The sequence below is a fragment of the Phascolarctos cinereus genome, unplaced genomic scaffold (genome assembly GCF_003287225.1).
Source record: "Phascolarctos cinereus isolate Bilbo 61053 unplaced genomic scaffold, phaCin_HiC Scaffold_9;HRSCAF=440, whole genome shotgun sequence".
Taxonomy (NCBI): domain Eukaryota; kingdom Metazoa; phylum Chordata; class Mammalia; order Diprotodontia; family Phascolarctidae; genus Phascolarctos; species Phascolarctos cinereus.
In genome coordinates this window covers 251,903,434-251,925,467 of record NW_027556402.1, presented here as the reverse complement: position 1 = coordinate 251,925,467, position 22,034 = coordinate 251,903,434, and the positions used below count along the sequence as shown (strand labels likewise).

The following is a 22,034-nucleotide window of genomic DNA, read 5'->3' as shown; positions in this document are numbered from 1 at the left end:
TTCTTGTGCTGGGTGTCCAGGACCTGGTCACTGGCTTTGTGCCCTGGGTCTTCAGATGCTGGCCTTTGGAGGCTGTACGGTTGAAATTGGAAATCATGCACTCATATCTTTAAATTCATAGATTTTTTCCACTATGATTTTAAATCATCATTCATATGATAAATGCTTGCCGTATGTAAGATACTTCAGCATAACAACTGGTTTGATTCTACATTTATTCAGAAGTCAGGCAATATGGCTCCAGTCAAAAAGCTGTTAGATGCAACTAACAACAAAGAGATGATTATAACAGAAAATAGAAGACACATGATCTAAATCCCTTTCAGACATTAGGATTATAGGAGCCCAGGAGCTACCTCCCTATGATTGGTAAGGAAGAGCTTCAAAAGACTAAGCTGCCCAGGGATTGGCTTTGTTTTTCAGTATCTCCAGGGTATTTCTGTCTGACCTCAGAAGGATCACATAGCATTTGGGAGCAAAGATGCAAGTGAGAATCCCAGCACTAGAGGTCAAGATGGAGAAGACCTCCACGGCCACCATGGCCTTGCCCTTGGTGCTCTGATATGTGGGCAGGAAGGCTACCCAGACACTGCAGAATACAAGCATGCTGAACGTCAGGAACTTGGCTTCATTGAAAGTGTCTGGCAGATTCCTGGCCAAGAAAGCCACCATGAAGCTGCCCAAGGCCAGCAAGGCCATGTAGCCCAGGACACAGTAGAAGGTAAGGATGGAGCCCTCATTGCACTGAATGACAGTGAAGCCAGGCTCAGTATGTACGTCCATCTCCAGGAATGGGGGATAGGTCCCAAGCCAGATGCCACAGAGACACATCTGTATTACAGTACAGATCAAAATGAGAGAATAAGATGCTATGGAGCCCAGCCACTTCCTGAGCTGGCTGCCTGGCTTTGTGGCCTTGAAGGCCAGAACCACAGTGATAGTTTTAGCTAAAATGGAGGCAATGGCCAGTGTAAACACAACAGCAAATGTGGTTTGTCTCAGGAGACAAGTGGCTGTGTTAGGACAGCCAATGAAGAGCAAGGAGCAGAGGAAGCAGAGGCTGAGGGAGACCAGAACAGTGTAGCTGAGACTGCGGTTATTGGCTTTGACTATGGGGGTGTCTCTGTGTTTTACAAAGACTGCAAGGACCAGAGCAGTGAGGAGGGAGAAGCAGAGAGCTGCACCGGCCAGGGTCATTCCAAGAGGTTCTTCATAGGCCAGGAAGGTCAGAGCCTTGGGGAGGCATCGATCTCTCTCGCTACTTGGGTACTCATCTTCAGGGCACTGCAGACACTGCTCTGCATCTGGTAACCAACAAAAAGAAGCTCAGTATAGACCACGTAGATCATCGTTTTGTGTCTCCAATAAAGCACAATTTGAGTCATTCCACACTGAGATGAGGCTCATTTTGTATTCCTCCTTCTAAGTCAAAAGGACAAAAATTCTAGAGGCTGAGTCAGATAAACACATATTTCAGTATCTTCATATATCCATATATGGATAGAATAATGTGCTGGAATTATTGATTCCCTATCATAGGTCTGTGAAGTAAAAATTTAAGCAGTGTATAATCCATTCCAATATTAAAACACCTACAATGGGCCCTACGTTGTCACTTTATGGATAATCCTATATTTTCATAATAGAAATGAGATATTGAAACCATTTCTTCTGTCATTTTTTCATAGACAAAGGCCACAGGTTAGTTTAGAAGAAAAATAACTTTTTTAATGTGTTTCTTTTAATGAAAAGTCATAATTCCAAATCATCTGTGTACTTATAGCACATGATTCTGCTTATTGCAAATGAAACATTCTTCAAATAAAGTAATTTCTATGAAACTTTTGATTTTTTAAAATCAGAAAATATATTGTGCACCTATAACAATAATTCCCTAGTTTCTACAGTTTAATAAATGAGGATTTTATACCTGTCACCACATATTTTCTATTCATCGGTGTTATAATTTTGTTGGATATGTATACATTACTCCATCCTGAGGGACAGCTACTGTGACAGGGCCTATCTCTTACATAGTATTCATACACATATATTTCTTTTGTTGTTTGGTGAACTTTTAATAAATTATATAATTATTAACTTTTAGGTTATTATATGTATGAAATTGGACCAAGGAGAGAAACATAGAGAGATACAAATGAAAGCATATGGAAATTGATGTTTCTCTGAGTCATTTAAATAATAGCAATTAATCAAATAGTAAGATAGCTTAGAGATTATTCATTAGTCAACAAATTTAATTATAAAAGTAGAAATATTAGGAGAAAAATACCTTCCAACAGATGTTGGGATAAGAATATATGAGTAAAATTAATCAGTAGAAGGTAGAAAGAAGGGTGACCAGTCAATTCACACAGTCTTTCCCTGTGATAGTCCACTCCCTATCCTCATTTCATTTGTATGTTAGCACCATAAAATTTTATGTAATCATACTCCTATGATCCCACCAGAGAATGAAGGCAGCCCTGGATTTTCATCACGTAAGTCCCTGAATATTTTATTCAACTGTGGCACTGAATGAAGAAAAAACCTATGAAAAGCAAGCACCTTCAAATACAGTATTGAATCCTCTATACTCTACTTAGAGGTTGCTGTTTATCCTTTGTTCTCGAAAGGGACCATGACATGAGGAAGTTCATGTCGTGACATGCAGTTGAATTGGATATAAGTGAGGGAGGGCTTTGCAGAGTCCCCAGCCTCAGTTTCACCTCTGGAGCCATCTGGGTCCAGTGGTTAAATAGAGATCTGGAGGTGGCCCAAGATTTAGTGGGGATCCTTGGCCTTTTCAAGTTAAAATCAAAACATGCTTCATAAATAGCAGAATTGTGGAAGAGGGATATAGGTTTCTGTGAACCAAATGGTTTATATATCAGTTGTAGATACTGAGTAATTTTTGATTCTCTCTGTATTCCTAATGTGAAAACCTGATCTTGTGTCCAATAAGTTCATATACTGCAGGAAGACCTGAATGATATAAATATAGAAATTCTTGATTTTTGAAACATGAAAAAAGGAAATATGAAACTAAATGGGAAGATATCCCAAAAGTTTATTTTTTATATTAAAAGATTTAATGGATTTGATGAATTGAGAGCAATTTGGTCTATTATAGAGTCTAAGACAGAAGGAAGATTGTAGCCATAGCCAGGAGTTACACAGTTACATAGAACTTGTGAAATGTGAAGTGAATGTCTTCATCAGGAGACTACCAGAAGACCAAATAAATATCTTAAAGAATCCAATATCAGATGAAGAGAATGAACTAATTGTAAAGGAACCATCAAGGAGAGGATAACTCTTGCTTCTAATGGTTTAACAGCAGAATTATATGGGAGCAGCTAGGTGGTGTAGTGGATAAAGCGCTGGCCCTGAAGTCAAGAGGACCTAAGTTCAAATCCAGCCTCAGACCAAACACTTGACACTTACTAGCTGCGTGACCTTGGGCAAGTCACTTAACCCCAACTGCCTAAGGAAAAAAAACAAACAAAACAAAACAGTGGAATTATATAAACTCTCAAAAAAATTAGTATGAAACTATAATCATTATTCTCAAGAATTTACACAGGGTATACCTAATAAATTTTATTAGGCAAATAAAGCCCAATACCGAAACTGGAGAAGTGTAAAAACACAGGATCTGTATTTTACTATGATTAATATTAAAATTTTATTCAAAAATTTTAAATGAATTCCTGTCAAGTAGTCACCAGTGATTCCTCCAAGATGTAATTACTTCTGTGCAAGTTAAACTTATATTAAAGATGCAAGAATAGTACATTAGAAAAAATTATGTTAAATGTAATGTATTCAAAAGCAAAAAAACATTCTGTCACATGCTGAAAAATCCTTTAACAAAGTAAAATAAATACTTATTTTGAAAACACTACAGAAAGAAAAATTTAAAGAGAGACTTTTATATCATAATAATGCATCTTTAAACAGCAAAAATGTGTGCAGATCTGTACTAGTATTTTATTCAATAAGTAGAAGAATAAAGTGATGAGAAATCTCCTCCTTATTCATTGGAATACTACCAGAAATATTATTAAGAATATTAAGGTGAGGGAAATTAAAGCATAAAGGTAGGAAAAGAAAAGGTAAAACTATCCCTGTTTTTGAATGACATGATGGTTTACCTAGAGAATCCTAGGGAATCAGTGAAGATATTAGCTGGGAAAATTAATAGAATCATCAAGTAAACTACATAATAAACCCTGTAAAACTCTACATTTTTACATAATGGAAAATTCAAGAGGTTATAAGAGCCTGCTCCAAATAACTGCAAAGTACATAAAATATCAGAATATCTATGGAACTATTAAAAATCCTTATATTCAGTTATGAGAGGTCCTTAGAGAAATAAATAACTAAAATAACAAGAAATAGTCTATAGTCATGGCTTGACCATAACAATATAATAAAAGTGAAAATAAAAGTCTAGGGATTCCAAGAGGAAGAAGTAAGGAGTATTTGCAATACAAGAATGGAGGACCACTAACAAGAAGAAACAGGACATTGTGTTCAGTGGATAATGAAGTTACTGAGAAAACAGTTTCAAGCTTTGGAACATAATGATTTACTGAGCAATGCATGCCAATTACATAGCAAATCAGAAGCAGACTTTCTCAGCTTTGGTGCTAGACCTCAAATACACTTGAGGTGTGTCAATATCAGATCTTTATACAGTATTTTGTGAGCCAAATTTGGTTGAGTAAGACTCCAACCCCTAGGAAAATGGCCTTTCAAAAAAAAAAAAACAAACTCCCTGGAGTACTCTGGTTAATCTTGGTTAACACCAAGGCATGTTTTCATGCAGATTACTTTCAGAGGCTAGACACTTATTCTCAATCTGAATTCATCTATATACTTAGGCAATGTTTAGATTTTATGTTCTGGATGTTAAAATTTCCCAAAAGAATAGGAACTTAAAGATTATGTTTTAGATTAAATTTTCCCACAGAAATGAGAAACTTTACAATTAAGTATTAAGGGTGGGGAAGCATTTAGGATTCCAGTAGTAGTAAAATACTGTTGGATTCTCCTTGGTATCATGAACCAAAGTCTGCTTCTGATAGTCACCACAATGACCAAAAATCATATTGATGAAAGATATTGAATAAGTGCAGTATATTTTAATTTAGAAAATATTATTTTGGTAGGTAAACGTCCCTGCAGGTTAAGACTCCACAAACTACAATTTCTATTACTTTGGGAGAAGGACTGTTCATCCTTAGGAACCCACCTGTCTGGTTGGAAATCTGCCCTTCAGGGCATAGGGTGCAATCAAAGCAGCAGATGGGCTGGCCTTCACAGACTGTCTTCTTGAATCCAGGGCCACAGCTCAGACTGCACGTGGAGGTTGGAGTCTGTGTTTCCGCCATAGAAAGGGAGAAAATGTCATTGTAAGAATGACTGATGAAAGATAGATGCACTGAGGTGATGATGATTTCAGACGTCTACTATGGAAGGCATTTAGAATAAAGTGTTTGGAATTCTACAGGGCAAGGATATCTAATTCTCAATGAAGACTTTCTTCCTGTATTTCCATCTTCCACTGCAGATCATCTTTTCCCGAATGAACCTATACTGATTCTTCAGTAGGAATAAACAAGTTACTTAATTTTTTTAAACTATAATATCTTGGTGGCACATTTTTTCCCCCAAAGTATTAATATATCTCTAAACTGTACTCCATATTTGAATAGGTAATGCTGAAATAATTTATCAACCACATAGGTGGAAATAATTTATTTAATATCTTCCATCAAAGACCTATCTTCTGTATTTTCATAAAGTATCCTGAATATTTCAGGGAATCATAATTTTAGAGAGTATATACCATAAGGAACTAATTTAAGAGTTCTTCTTCATTGAATCTATGTAAGAATGAAAGGATTTGATTGACTGATCTGGATTCTTGGGCTGACATTGAAGCCTTCTCTGGGGACCACTGAGAAGGGTGGGGTGGAATTTATCAAGCCCCCAAAACAAATTAAACTGCATAGATACATATACATGACTGATGTAACCATAAGATTTAAATTAAGAATCTCTAAAAGCCATTGTCCTTCATGGGGACACAAACTGAGGAGAAATTGTTTATATAGCTATTGGATTGTACATATTGGATAGTCTTTGATGCTGTAGGTCCCTCTGGGGAAAAAAGTTTTCTCCACTCTCTACCCTGTTATTCTTGAAACTTGACTACTTGATTTGGGATATTTCAAGTTTCTCTTAGTATGAGCAATTCATATCATTATGTAACTTAGCTGGAAAGAATTTGAAAGTAAGATTTAAAAAAAAAAGGAAATCAGAGCTCTGTCTCACTCAGAGCAAGAAAGAATAGTAAGTGGATGCTAGAGCCCTGCCATAGTCATTTCCAGTGTCTTTGGGGAAATTCATTGTCCTATCGAAGGAACAACAGTGTCCAGGACTCTAAACAGGCAAAGTGATAAAGCTCACCTCATTCCTTGGCCCCATACCTGAAGGAAATCTTCTGGCCATTCTATGTATTCTTCATTAATGCTGAATCCCTGATCATGAGGGGTCACTTCACCCACTTTCACCAGTGTCGCCATCTGACCAGGGAAGTAGTCAAAATTCAGGATATCACATGTCTCAGTCTTGGCTCCATCTCCACATGACTCATCACTGGCACTAGTGCACTTCAGGAAGTGATGGAGCTGAAGGCAAGGACAAGAATTTATTACTCCATGGGGAAAGAAGGACTCATGCCCATGCCCCAGACTTGACCATCAACACAAAATAGGCTCTGAATTTGGAGCTTCCAAAGGTGTCATTCTCTCTTTTCTTGAAATTCTTCTTCTTGTGCTCCTCTTAGAGCTTTGCATTCTTTTCTCCTTTTCCACAGCAAACCATGGACGATGGAAGAATAATAAATCCAGTAAACAATTACATGTTATAGATATTGAACTGACTTCAAACACCATTTCATCTTCAAAAGCCTTTCACCAAATTAGGAATTTCTCCCAAATATCTCTGATGTCATTCATTACAAGTTCTTTTCTAAAACCTGTGGTCACAGAGAACTCAGTACCTTCCATGAATGGAATCTGACCATTTCCTCCTCATTTGATGTTGAGGTCCTCAAAAACAGGGACTTTCTTTACCTTTATTTGATTCCCTGAACTTAGTACATAGTGGGTGCTTAAGAAATGTGTACTCAGGGGGCAGCTAGGTGGCGCAGTGGATAGAGCACCGGCCCTGAAATCAGGAGGACCTGAGTTCAAATCCGGCCTCAGACAAAACACTTGACACTTACTAGCTGTGTGACCCTGGGCAAGTCACTTAACCCCAATTGCCTAAAAGGAAAAAAAAATGTTTACTCATGGCGTGATTTTTAGGGGTAATCTTACATCTTCTACAAAAGTCTCCTTAATTAAAAAAAAAAGTCCAGTGGAAGTCTCTATAGCAGTTGTTAAGGAAAACTTAGGGTAGCAGCAAGGTGATGCAGTGGCTAGAACACCAGTCCTGGAGTCAGGAGGACCTAAGTTCAAATCCAGTCTCAGACCAGGTACTTGACACTTACTGGGCAAGTCACTTATCACAATTGCCTCAAAAAAATAAGGTAAACTTAGGAATAAAGGACAATTTGACGTTAATAGAGATGTAATTCAAGGTAAAGAAACAATAGCAATTAAAAATGATTAAGAGACTAATTTTGAAAGTTCAGTGATACAAAATAAGTAGAAAGGAGAATAATTTCAAATGAAATTATGAAAGAAATTGCATAATGATGAACTGTAAGAAAATGAAACAATATAATCTGAGAAAGCTTTGACAAGCAGAGGTTTCAATAAAAGCTAAAAAATCCTTTTGGATTGTCATGGTTCAATGGAAAATATTTGGAGGAGCCAAGATGGCAGAAATAAGCCAGGAAATTGCCTGAGCTGTCTTCAGTTTCTCTTAGAAACAATGTTAAATCAAGCCTCTAAATATTCTGGAGTGACAGAATCCTCAAAAACGCAGAGTGAAAGAATTTCTAACTTAAGATACCTTAGAAGGAATTCGGGAAAGGTCTGTCTCACTTGGGTAAAAGAGGAGTCCAGGCCAGAACAGATAGTGTCTGGGCAAGCCAGCTAAATGCTCTTAGTCACAGCACAGATCAGTGAGGCCTCCACTCCAGTGCAGTGGGCAGGCTACCAACACCTGTGGCCCTGTAGCAGAAAGCCAGTCATCAGGGCCCTGGCCTCCAGCATAAGAAGTTTAGGATAGTGTCCTGTGTGCCGCAGGAGCAGAACTCAACTTTAAAAGTCAAAAAATAGGTTGAAAAATGAGTAAGAAGCCAAAAAGAGCCCGAGCCATAGAAAACCTCTATGGTGACAGGGAAGATCAAAACATTAACTCATAAGAGTACAACAATGTGAAAAGGCCTACATATGAATCCTGAAAGGGGAATATGAATTGGTCTCAAGACCAAAAAGTCTGCTTGGAAGAGTTCAAAAAGGATCTTAAAAATCAAGTAAGAATGATGGAAGAAAATTTTGGAAAAGAAATGAGAGTTATGCAGAAGAATTATGAAAAAAGAGTCAACAGCTTGGAAAAGGAAGTACAACGATTGACTGACAGAAACAAATACTTAAAAATAGAATTGGCCAAATTGGGGAAAATCCACTGAAGAAAACAAGCCCTTTATAGGTAGAATTGGCCAAATGAAAATGGGAGTACATCCAGGAGCCAAGATGGTAGTGTGAAAAAGTAAGTTACTCTGACCTTCCGCTACTGACCTCTGAAAGCCCAGAAAATAGTGCCTCAGGAAAAACCCTGAAATAGCTGAGAAAGCAAAAGGATGGAGTGCAGCAGTTTTCTATCTCAGGAAGCTTGGGGGATTAACGAGAAAGGTCCATCCAGCTCTGGTGGAGGGGGAGTAGTATAGGACGGTAGGCGTCCCAGCAAGCCAGCAGCAAGCCCCACCTCAGCAAACCAAGGGGAGATCTTGAACCCCACAGTTGTGGAGCAGGCAAGCACCAACATGAGGAACCCCTGAGTGCCTCAGTAGAGGCAGGGTAAAGGATGGACAGAAGCTGGGAAAATCACCACATGTTCCATCATTCTCCACCAGCCAAATCTCCCAGTGCTTCAGTACAACTCCAGGAAGCACAACTCCAGGAGGCACAGTTCCAGGCTGGCAGACATCCTCCAGCAGCTAAACATTTGAGTGTAAGGCCGAAGTGAGCAGACATCTCCCAGGACCCAGACTCCTCACCCCTATCCTGAGAGCTCCAGTGTTGCTGACCCTAGCTCAGCACCAGGTAAGCTACCAGACCCCTACATCTTCCAGCTGCCAGAGCCTGAGGCTGCATCACACAAAGCCAGTGTCCAGGTCCCAGACTCCTAGCACAAGAAGCTTGGGTCTTTCCCACAGTGCTCCAGCAAGAGAGATCAACTCTAAAAGCCAGGACTTAGGCAAACACCATGAGCAAAAAGCACAAATGGACAATGACCACAGATTCTTATTATGGGAACAGGGAAGATCAAGGCACAAATTCATAAGAGGACAACATTGTCATTATATTCACATCTGAACCTGAAAGGAGAATATGAACTGGTTTCAAACCCAAAAAGTCTTCTTGGAATAGCTTAAGAAGGATTTTAAATATCAAATAAGAGAGGTAAAAGAAAAATTAGGAAAAGAAATGAGAAGTATGTGAGAGACACTCAATGGCTTGGAAAAGGCAGGACAAAAATTGACTGTGGAAAGAAAGTCCTTGAAAAGTAGAACTGGCCAAATGGAAAAGGAGGCACAAAAAATCACTGAAAAGAACTCTTTTCAAAGTAAAATGGGTAAAGTGGAAAAGAAGGCACAAAATGTAATAGAAGAAAATAATGTATTAAAAATTAGAATTGGGCAAGTGGAAAGTACTGTCTCTGTGAGAGATCAAGAATCAGTCAAACAGAAAGAAAAGAATGAAAAAGTAGAAGAAAATATAAAATATCTCATTTGCAAAACAACTGACCTGGAAAATAGATTCAGGAGAGACAATTTAAAAATTATTGGTCTACATGAAAATCATGATGAAAACAAAAAGAGCCTGAACAGTATCTTTCAGCAAATCATCAAGGAAAACTGCCCTGAGGTCCTAGAACCAGAAGGTAAAATAGTCATTGAAAGAATCCACCAATCACCTCCTGAAGGAGACCCCAAATTGAAAACTCCAAGGAATATTGTAGCCAAATTCCAAAATTATGAAGTCAAAGAGAAAATATTGCAAGCAGCAAGAAAGAAACAATTTACATATCATGGAAGCATAGTCAGGATTATGCAGGACCTTTCAGCTTTAACATTAAAAGATCAGAGGGCATGGAATACAGTATTCCATAAGGCAAAGGAGCTTGGATTAGAACCAAGGATCAACTACCCAGCAAAACTGAGCATAATCTTTCAGGGAGGAGATGGACATTCAACCAAATAGGGAACTTTCAAACCTTCCTGATGAAAAGACCAGAGCTCAAGAGAAAATTTGATTTTCAAATTGAAGACCCAGGAGAGACATAAAAAGGTGAACAGGAAAGAAAACAACAACAACATTAATTAATTAATAAGGTCAAAATGTTTATGTCTCTACAAGGGAAGATGACACTCGTAACTCTTGAGAATGGTATTGTCATTATGCTATTATGAGGAGTATACATAGACAGAGGGCATGGGTATAATTTGACTTTGATGTGATGATAAAAATCTAATAAGTGGTGAAAAGTGATTGTACAGAGAGAAAGGAAAGGAGGAGGCAGACCAGGGTAAATTGTATCACATGAAAAGACAGAAAAACCTATTGCAGTAGAGATAAAGGAGGGAGGGAGATGAACATTATTTGAACCTTACTCTCACTAAATTTGGCTCAAAGAGGTGATAACATAATCAGTTAGGTATAGGAATCTGACTTACCCTATAGGAAGTGGTAGGGGAAAAGGGAAAGGAAAGAGAAGGAGTAGATAGACGGGAAGGAAGAAGCACTAAGGGTAAAGGGGGAAGAAAAGAGAGGGGCCTGATAGAAGGGAAGGCAGACTGAGGGAGGCAGTGATCAAAAGCAAAACTCTAGTGAGCAGATAAAGGGAGAAAGGAGAGAGAAAAGCATAAATGGGGGAGGGGGAATAGGGAGAGAAAGACACTGATAGTAATCATAAGTGTGAATGTGAATTGGATCAACTCTTCCATCATAGAGAAGTGGATAGCAAAGTGGATGAAAAACAATAATCCTAAAATATGTTCCCCCCACCACCCCCGAAGAAACACATTGGAAGCATAGGGATGCACACAGAGTAAAGGTAAAAGGCTGGAGGAGAATATATTATGTGCCAGCTGAAGCAAAAAAAAAAAAAGATGAAGAAGAAATGATAGCAATCCTGATGTGAGACCAGGAAGAAGCAAAAACTGATCTAATTAAAAGAGATAAGGAAAGAAACTACATCTTGCTAAATTGTGCCATAGAAAATGAAGTAATATCATTACTGAATATGCACCAAGTAGTATAGCATCCAAATTCTTACAGGAGAAGTTCAGGGAGTTACAGAAAGAAATAGGTAACAGAACATATACTAGTAGGGGACCTCAACCTCCCCCTTTCAGACCTAGATTAATCCAACCACAAAATAAACAAAAAAAGTTAAGGAGATGAATAGAATTTTAAAGAAGTTAGAAATATGGTTGACATATAGAGAACATTGAATTAGGATAGAAAGGAATGCACCTTTTTCATGGCAGTACATGGCACCTACACACAAACTGACCATCTATTATGGAATAAAAACCTCACAATCCAATGCAAAAAGGCAGAAATATTAAATGCATCTTTTTCAGATCATGATGTAATAAAAATTACCTGTAACACAGGGCCATGGAAAGGCAGAGTAAAAAATCATTGGAAACTAAATGATCTAATAGTAAAGAATGACTGGGTCAAACAAGAAATCATAGAAACAATCAATAACTTCATAGAAGAGAATGACAATAAGAAGACAACATACTAAAACTTATGGGATGCAGTGAAAGCAGTTCTTCAGGGAAGTTTTATATGTCTCAATGCTCACATGAATAAAATAGAGAAAGAGGGGATCAATGAATTGGGCATGCAATAAAAAAGCAAGAAAAAGAACAAATTAAAAATCACCAATTAAATACCATATTAGAAATTCTGAAAATCAAAGGAGAGATTAATAAAATTGAAATTAAGAAAGCTATTGAACTAATAAATAAAATTAAAGGCTGGTTTTATGAAGAAAACAATAAAATACATAAACCTTTGGTTAATTTGATTTAAAAAAGAAAGAAGAAAACCAAATTGCCAGTATCAAAAAATGAGAAGGATGAATTCACTAGCAATGAAGAGGAAATCTAAACAAAAATTAGGAGCTATTTTGCCCAAATGTATGTCAATAAATGTGACAATCTTACTGAAATAGATGAATATTTACAAATATATAAATTGGCCAGATCAGCATAAGAGGAAATAAAATACTTAAATAACCCAATTTCAGAAAAAGGAATTAAACAGGCCATCAATGAACTGCCTAAGAAAAAATCTACAGGGCCAGATGGATTTACAAGTGAATTCTATCAACTATTCTAAAAATAAGTAATTTCAATGCTATATAAACTATTTGGAAGAATAGATGGAGTTCTACAAAATTCTTTTTGTTATACAGATATGGTGCTGATATGTAAACTGGGAAGAGCCAAAAGGGAGAAAGAAAATTATAGATAAATTTCCCTAATGAATATTGATGCAAAAAATTTAAATAAAATATTAGAAAAGAGATCACAGCAACTTATCTCAAGGATAATACGCTAGGACCAGGTAGAATTTATACCAGGAATGCATAGCTGGTTCAATATTAGGAAGACTATCAGTATAGTTGACCATATCAATAACTAAAAGAACAGAAATCATGTGATTATCTCAATAGATGCAGAAAATGCTTTTGACAAAATACAACACCAATTCCTATAAAATACTAGAGAGCAGAGGAATAAATGGAATCTTCCTTAAAATGATAGGTAGCATCTATCTAAAACCATAGCTTTGACTACACAGACCTTTGTTAACAAAGTTTAATTCAAGTAATCTTCACATATACTACTGTGGGTAACAATCCCTTAGAGGAAATGGAGTGGCCCTTGTAGTAAATAAAAGGATGAGAAAAATAATATTAGGATATCATCTCAAATATGATGAAATGATATCTATTGGAATCCAAGGCAAACGGCTCAACATAACAATGTTGCCAAAGAGGTGAAAGTTAATCAGTTCTATGAAGACCTGCAACATCTACAAATAACACACAGACACACACAGACACACACAGGCACACACACAAAGATGTGACATTCATCATAGGTGATAGGAAGACTAAAGTAGGAAATCAAAAGAGAATTAGTATAACAGGCAAGTTTGGAATTGTGGTACAAAATCAAGAAGGAATACATGTAAGAAAGCAAACTTATGTCATACAAATTCTCTAATCCAGAACTATAAATAAGAAAAGCAAACAAAATATAATACAGAAAAAAATCAGATAAACTAAGCTTTCAGTACCAAATTCTCTATCTAGTCAAACTATTATATGTAATTGTATTTGTGTACACTTTTGTGTTTATGTTTGTGTGTATACATATATATGTAAGTATATAAACCTTGAGAATTCCAGAAATTCCAGAAATGGGGCAAAGCTTCCAAAAACTTGGGCATTTCTAAGACAAAGTGTCCTTAGTAAATTTCTTGAAGGTGGATAATCAAAGAATTAAAAAGTCAGTCATAGGGGGGAAATTATTATGTTCCCTTTAAGGTACCAGAGACATATAAAGAGACAACAACAGAGAATTGATCAGTATATCTGACAGGAAGGAATAAAAAGAACTTTGGACAGGAATGAAGGAAGCATGGCTGGGAATATTTAGTGTGTCCTATAATGAGTGTCTCACATAAAGTTCAAGATAATGAAGAAAATGGGGGAAGAGGGAGAGTAAATGATCTTTAATTCTCCTGTCTAAATAAAAGAAGGTCATTTAAATTAGCTCATTAAAAATTACTTATGAGGCAGAGCCAGGAGGGCAGACTAGAGGCAGCAACCCAGCTGAATTCTCTCAACATTCCCCTCCAAACACACATCATATCAAATTCTGGAGCAGCATAGCCAATAAAAGGTCATGATGAGGCATTTTCTCAGCCCAAAACAACTTACAAGGTTGGAAGGAGAGGTCTGTGACATCTCATTGGGGCCTAAACCGGATGAGACACTTTAGAAATAATAGCAGTGGGCATTGGAGGTAGCTGTAACAGCAGCTGCAACAGCTTAAGGAACTCAGCCCAGAGACTTTCCATGGCAGAGAGGGGCATGAGGCCTTAAGGCTGTAGGGGAGCAGCAGACCTGGTCACAGTTGAAAGCCAGAGGGTAGTGTTTCTACTTGCAATTACAGACGAACAGACTTGCTTCCTCAGTAAAGACCAGATCCCAAAGAATGTAGTCACTACACTTCTCCCTGGAGAACAACACCTCAGAAGCACCAATAATATGTAGACCAGCACAAGTAGCTCTTAATAGAACTGCATAAAAAGGCCTAACACTTAAGACAGTGCCCACCACACCCACCCTAAGCCCACAGCCCAACTTTAAGTTAAGGTTCAAAATCAAGAAATAGTCTGGGAAAATGAGCAAATGACAAAAAAGAATCTGACTATAAAAATGCTCCTCTGGTGGCAAAAAAGATCAAGACCCCAAATCAAAAGAAGAGAATAGAGTTAAAACAGTGACAAGCAAAACCATAAATGAAAATTCAAATTAGACACAATCATAACAAGAATTCCTGAAAAAATTGAAGAAGAGGTGAGTGGTAGGTAAAAACTTGGCTAAAAATGAGTGTGATACAAGAAAAACAACTTAATAAAAGAGACACAAAATATAATAAAGGAAATATCACCTCAAAAAATAGAATGAGGAGCAGAACCAAGAGGAGAGAATAAAGCATAGGATTTTATGACCTCTCCCAAATTCCCCTAAAATACCCAACAAAAATAATGCCTCAAAACAAATTCTGGAGTGGCAGAACCAACAAAAAGAGGGAGTGAAACAATTTTCCAGCCCAAGACAATTTAAAAGATTTGCAGGAAATGTCTGTCTCACTGGATCGGGAGTGGAGGGCAGTGCAGAAAAGCTATCCCTGCACAAGCCAGTAGCTCTTCCCAAAAAGTCAATACTCATGACACTGTCCTATGATTAATCTGCATTATTACCTTTTTTTAAACCATCACTTTGTCTCTACACAATCTTATTTCTTTGTCGATGATCAACAAAATACATCAAGCTTTGATTTCTAGAAAAAAATAAAAGAATCTATTCTAGAACTGTGCCAGAATTCAAAGGGAAGTGTGCTATCTTACGGTTAATATTGGTTGTAGCTTTCATGGTAGTACTTGTAGTAATTGCCTTGATGGTTATAGTAGTAATAGTGGTAGTAGTGGTGGTAATATTATTACTACTACTACTAGTAATAATAGTAGAAGTAACAGTAGAAATAGAAGTAGTAGAAAGTACTATTTGTATTATTATATAATTGTACATTTTATGATGTATTTTACATTACAGATGTTATACAATAACATGACATTATGCCGTTAGTAATTATTTTATAGATGATAATTATGATATGAATAATTACTGGGTTTTTTTTTTTTACAAATAGAGGGTAATTGTCTTGCCTAAGATCACACAGGTATTAAATATGTGAGGCCGAATTTTAATTGAGGTCTTCTTGACTCTAGACCCATCACTATGTCAATTATCAGAGTTGTCTGGTTCTAAAAAGTGAAAAACAAACAAGAAACTTCATTAAAACAATAAAACAGCTAGTTCACAAAAGGCTCAAGTGGCTTGCTTTGATTTATGAGTACAGATCCAAAGCTTAAAATGCCCTCAGAAGCTGTATTTAATTGATCCAATTCTTGGTCTAGGGCTACATCAATATTTGCCCTGTTCTGACTATCTTCCACTGGTCCATTTATTTAGCTCATTTTGCTGAGATATTGGCTACAGGGATCTCATTATCTTATTCATACACAGACCAAACAATTTCCTATCAAGTGTTTTACTTTTTTATTCTATTATGAAACTCATTCTGATTCCAACATAAAATGAGGAAATAATAATTGAGCAGCCATTTTCCTATTGTCATTGATTGTGTTTCCAACCACCCAGAGCTATGTTCTCATCTATTTTTCAATTACTCTTTCTTCAAACAATCTAAAATCTGCAAGAAGTAAAAATAATCATTTTTCCTATTAACCTCATTTTTCAGCACACTCATATAATTTTGATCTCTGGTTTCCTTAGAACTATCCTTACAGGACTATTTCATGTTTGTTTCAATAATCGGTTACATGCCCATTCTTCCTTCTCCTGTATATGTGATGTATACATCTGAATTGGTAGTTGAACTTTTGGCACCTCATTGTTGCTGTATACAAACAAAGCCTCTTTTTCTGCCTTGTTGAAATTATTTCTCTTTTGACTACTGAATTACTGTCTTAGAACTTCCTATTTATCCTGAGATGACTCATGTCATAGAACTTCAGACCACAGATATTTTCTCACTGAGATGTTTCAAATATGCTCTCTCCAAATCTAGACTGCTGTTCATTCTGTATCCAGATGTCCACTCATATTATAAACTCTACTATGCTATGTTTACTACCTATGTGCCCAGTTTCCCAACATTTGTGCTATAGGAACCACTTCCTTGAGGCAGTAAGAATCATGTTTAGGATATAGTTGCCAGTAAGATTCCTTTACATTTAAAAATGAATGCATCATTGAAGCAAGTATACCCAAGTACAAATAGTAGTTATGCTGCTCAGCCATAGCTATTGATAGAAGTTAAAATTGATCAATCAGAAATCCCACAAAACACCTTGGCATTTGCAATGTCATGACCCAGATCACTGTAAAGGTATGAAATTGGAACTGATTTAGTGAAACTCTCTTGCCCCATAGACTCATACCCAGAGAGATGTGTAGAAGGAAGAACACCAACACCTTCACCAAGGCTGCTATAGCAGAGGTGAAATAAATGCCTGTCATGTGAGGTAATTTCATTGTTTTCACCCAAAATTCAATGTAAGGCAAATGAAAAAAAGACAGGAGAAAATGTTGGGGAATATGAGGTAGTACTGTTGACTCAGCTCATTGCTGCATCATCTATGAACAGATAACTAATGAATGAATATTATAAGTACCCTGTGCTAAGCCCAAGAATGGAGGAGAAATGTTACCTTCTAAGAAGGTTCTGGGTTACTTTGAAGTTCTGATGTATCTTTTGCCTCTGTCTGGAGCATTTGATGGAGAGCATAGGCCACTAAATGTACTGCATTGTAAACATGAGAACTCAGTTCCATAATGATTGTGTCAAATTTCATATCATGTAAATCTGTCAAGGAAACACTTTCTGGGCAAATAGACTGCAACATTTCTATATGACTTTTGTCTGAAAATCTGCACTTAAAGGCTGACTCTAAGAAGGCCTTTAGGAAAATGTCCTCCAAGTTCTGACTGGTTTTCAGGCTTCTTATAAAATCTGTGAAACCAGGAATCTTTGACTGGGAATGAGAAAACAGTAGTATACCATGAAAATGGGTAAGAGTTTCAATATTAGAATCAAAAGAAAAATCCCAAGAAGTGGTGGCGACCAACATCTTCCCATAAGGTACATAACTAACAAATACAAAAACAAGTTCTTGAAGGGAGTCTGTATCTCCATAGATGAAAATCACATTTGATGATGATGCAATGATCCTAGAAGCGATATTATAATGCTCATCATATGCAAGTTTTGGGGATACTCTTTCCTTAAAGGCTACACACAGACCATTCCTGACCATCTCCTCTTTCAGAACACTGAAGAAATTTTCACCTCTCTCATTATCCGAAAGAACCAGTCCCACCCAAGTCCAGCCAAAATGGAGCACCAGTTTGATGAATGCAAGGTAAAGAGAGGATTCTCTGCTGCCCATCTGGTAGATGTATGGATACTGAATCTTATCAGTCAGGAAAACATCAAATAGGCCATAGGTGATCTAAATGAAAAAGAAAGAACACTGAAATGGTGATTCAAGTTCCTTCAGACTAGGAATTTATCCTCCAATATATTTATATATGAAGCAACTATAAATGGCTTACACAAAGCAGGTTTAATAAATAAATAATAAATGATAAATGCTTATTATTTCAATGTAAAATTTTAGGTCACAAAATTCCTCATTATGGAATGTAACAAATGTGAATGAAATTCTAAAACTGAAGCTGATCAAGAATCTTTTCTCCAATATCTCTATAAAGCAATTACTAAGTCTCTGCTTGAAAATTTCCAAGGAGGGACAACTCAGGTCCCTCCCAAAAGACCATTCCTCTTTTAGACAAATAAACCAATTAAATCTTTTATCTTAACTTTGTAACTGAGTCAGCCTCTTTGGAACATTGATTCACTGGTCCTACTTCTTTCATGTTGATTTAAGTAGAACATTCTTAGTGTTTCCTGCATGAAGTTGTTATTTAAAAATTCGAGCATAGTTACATGTCCTCTCTAATTCATCTCACCTCTTCTTCAACCCAAACATCAACAATTCTTTTACCAAGCTTTTCTATGGCATGCATCATACTCCTTTCATGATTCCAGGGAGAATGGTATTTCTTTTATGCCAAGAATTGTGCCTCAGGGCTTGTTCTAGGAGGAAAAGTTCTGTACTCCAAACCCAATCTGAGATGAGAAATGGAGACCTCTTTACACGGAAATTGACTGACAATGTTGGCATTGCACATTAGCCATACCCTATTAGTAAGAACTCTGCGAGAGAAGCAATGATTGTCTTCTTCATATACTTTGAGCACTCAAATGCCTAATCTCTAGAGAAAAAATCCATGAACATCAGACCTTCAGTCATCAGGTTTGTCCTGAAGGCAAGAGAAAGTTTCATATGCAGATTGACGTTGTGGTATATTTGTCCTGAATTTTCTAAGAATGAGATAAATTAATTAGTACTGAATTCTGATTTAAATCAGATCTAGGTAATCCAGTCAGCAAGGATATCCTGTGTCAGATTCCCAAACTGATATCTATGTGAGCTGAACTCCCTATGGCCAATTGTTTGGGAGAATATAGTCTCATTCTAATATCTGTCTTCTCATTAATTGAAAGACAAGAACCCAGGACATTTGGACTGTTCTATGCAGTGACAAGTATTAACATCAGGTTATTCTTAGGCTCAGATTTATGGTAAAAATGTATACAATATGGCCCACAATCATGAGACTTTTGCCCTCAGAAGAGTAATTATGAAACGGCTAGATATAAAAATATAAAGGCTGATACTATAAGTAAACTGGGAGAACAAGGAATAGTTTACCTATCAGATCTATGGAGAACAGAAGAATTCATGACCAAACAGGAGATAGAGAACATTATGAAAAGCAAAATGGATAATTCTGATTACATTAAATTGAAAAGTTTTTGCACAAACAAAGCCAATGCAACTAAGATTAGATGGAAGGTAGAAAATTGGGAAAGAATTTTTACAACCAGTCTCTCTGATAAAGGCCTCATTTCTAAAATATATAGAGAATTAAGACAAATTTATAAGAATACAAGCCATTCCCCAATTGATAAATGGTCAAAGGATATGAACAGACGGTTCTCAGATGAAGAAATTAAAGCCATCTATATGAAAAAATGCTCTAAATCGTTACTGATTAGAGAAATGCAAATCAAAACAACTCTGAGGTACCACATCGCATCTATCAGATTGGCCCACATGGCAAAACAGGAAAATGATAAATGTTGGAGAAGATGTGGGAAAATTGGAACACTAATACATTGTTGGTGGAGTTGTGAAATGATCCAACCATTTTGGAGAACAATTTGAAACTATGCCCAAAGGGCTACAAAAGTGTGCATACCCTTTGATCCAGCAATAGCAGTTCTAGGGCTATATCCCAAAGAGATCAAACTAATGGGAAAAGGACCCACATGTATACAAATATTCATAGGATCTCTTTTTGGGGTGGCAAAGAATTGGACATTGAGAGGATGCCCCTCAATGGGGGAATGACTGAGCAAGTTGTGGTATATGAATGTAATGGAATACTATTGTGCTATAAGAAATGATGAGCAGGCTGACTTCAGAAAAACCTGGAAAGACTTATATGGTCTGATGCTGAGTAAAGTGAGCAGAACCAAGAGGACTTTGTACACAACTACAGCCACGTCATGCAATGATTAATGTTGTTAAACTGAACCCTTTTCAGCATTACAAGGATGTAAAACATCTCCAGAGGCCTCGTGATGGAAAATGCTGCCAACATCCAAAGAAAGAACTATGGAAGTCGAATCGCTATCACTTATTTTTACCTTCTGTTGAGTTTTGTTTCATTTTTCTGATGGTTCCTTCTGTTGATTTTAATTTTTACTTTTAACTTCACTAATGTGAAAATATATTTAATAGGAATGTAAATGTAAAGCCTATATCAGATTGTGCTAGTCTTGGGGAGGGGGAGGGGGAGAAGGGGGGAGAAATATTTTCAACTCAAAAGAATATGGAAGTGATTGTTGATAAATCAAAATAAATTAATAAAATAAAAAAAATCTAAAAAGGAGTAACAAAAGAAAAAGAGTAATTATGAAATGGCTGTCTCTTATACCCCCAGTTAGAAACCAGATCCCTTTTTCAGTGAGTTAGGAGCTGTTCTACCTGCCATATGCTAATAAAGTATCCTCTTTCTTATTGATTAGGGCAATGCAAATGAAAAGAATCTTTGAAATTGGCAGAAAGAAGAGAAGGTGGAAAGGAAAAATGTAGGAGGGGGTATGGAAATATTGGGATACTAATATATTGTTGGTGTAATTGTGGAGTGATTCAACCATTTTGGAAAAAGTTTGGAATTTCACTCAAAGAGCTACAAAACTACCTGCACAATTTGACCACCATTATGTCTATTTCCCAGGGTAATCAGGGAAAAGGAAACAAATGTATATTTTCTAAAATATTTATATCAGCTTTCTTAGGGTTGGCAAAGAATTGAAACTGAGTGCATCTCCATTGGTAGGGGAATGGCTGAATAAGTTGTGGTATATATTTGTAATGTAATGCTACTGTGCTGCAAAAAATGACAAATTTCTTCAAACCCATCAATGAATTAGGGGGTTGTCTCCCCCAAGTTTATGAAGACTTCCCCTGATGGAATGGACAGATGAGAATGATTTATTCCAACAGCCATGAAGGCAGCTGAAGTAATCATTGTGGAGTGCTTAGAGCTTGGTTAGACATTGAAGATGCCAAGGTCATCCACTCATCTCAATCCATCACCAGTTGTCTTGACTCTGCCCTGCCACTGGACTGTGATGTCTCTGGAAGCAACAGTGAGGAAGAGAAGTGACAAATTCATGCAGCTCTGTCACTTAAATGCAATTTACATATGAATCAAAGGACATCACCCATGCCATTTTACCATTTTTCCTATCTCAAAGCCCTGTGGTGACAGGCAAATGATGAAGCAGCAGGTGCAGACACACCGGGAGTTGTAGTCACAGTGTTGGTGCGTGATGTTTTGTTCTGAGATGATTGTGCACTTAATGCGGCCTCTGGAGATGAAATGCAGCCAAGTATGGATCTGTTCTCTGTTGCTTATGCTAATTTTGGACAATTAACACCAAGAAAACACAGGTGCTCCATGAGCCAGCACCACAGCATCCATACATGGAACCATCAGTTAGAGCAAATAGAGAAGACTTGAATGCTTTGGATAAGTTCACTTAACTTGGCAGTATACATTTTAGGGACGCACATATTGATGATGAGGTTGACAAACGCATTACCAGAGCTACCTCAATGTTTGGGAGGCTCTGAATGAAAGTGTGGGAGAGAAGAATTATTAGACTGACTACCAAACTGAAGATCTGCAAAGCTGATGTGTTGACCTCATTGTTGTATGCCTGTGAAATCTGGACAGTATAC

At 37.0% G+C, this 22,034-nt stretch overlaps 1 protein-coding gene across 1 annotated transcript in view; it reads right to left on the bottom strand.

Moving 5' to 3' along the window:
- Positions 1-244: 244 nt before the first annotated feature.
- Positions 245-22,034, bottom strand: part of LOC110200737 (vomeronasal type-2 receptor 26-like) — a 70,488-nt gene continuing 48,698 nt past the window's right edge. Inside the window, 4 exon segments of the mRNA XM_020976151.2 lie at positions 245-1,304; positions 5,264-5,387; positions 6,504-6,704; positions 17,304-18,104. Coding sequence (XP_020831810.1) covers positions 391-1,304; positions 5,264-5,387; positions 6,504-6,704; positions 17,304-18,104 — 2,040 coding nt within the window. The 3' untranslated portion in view covers positions 245-390.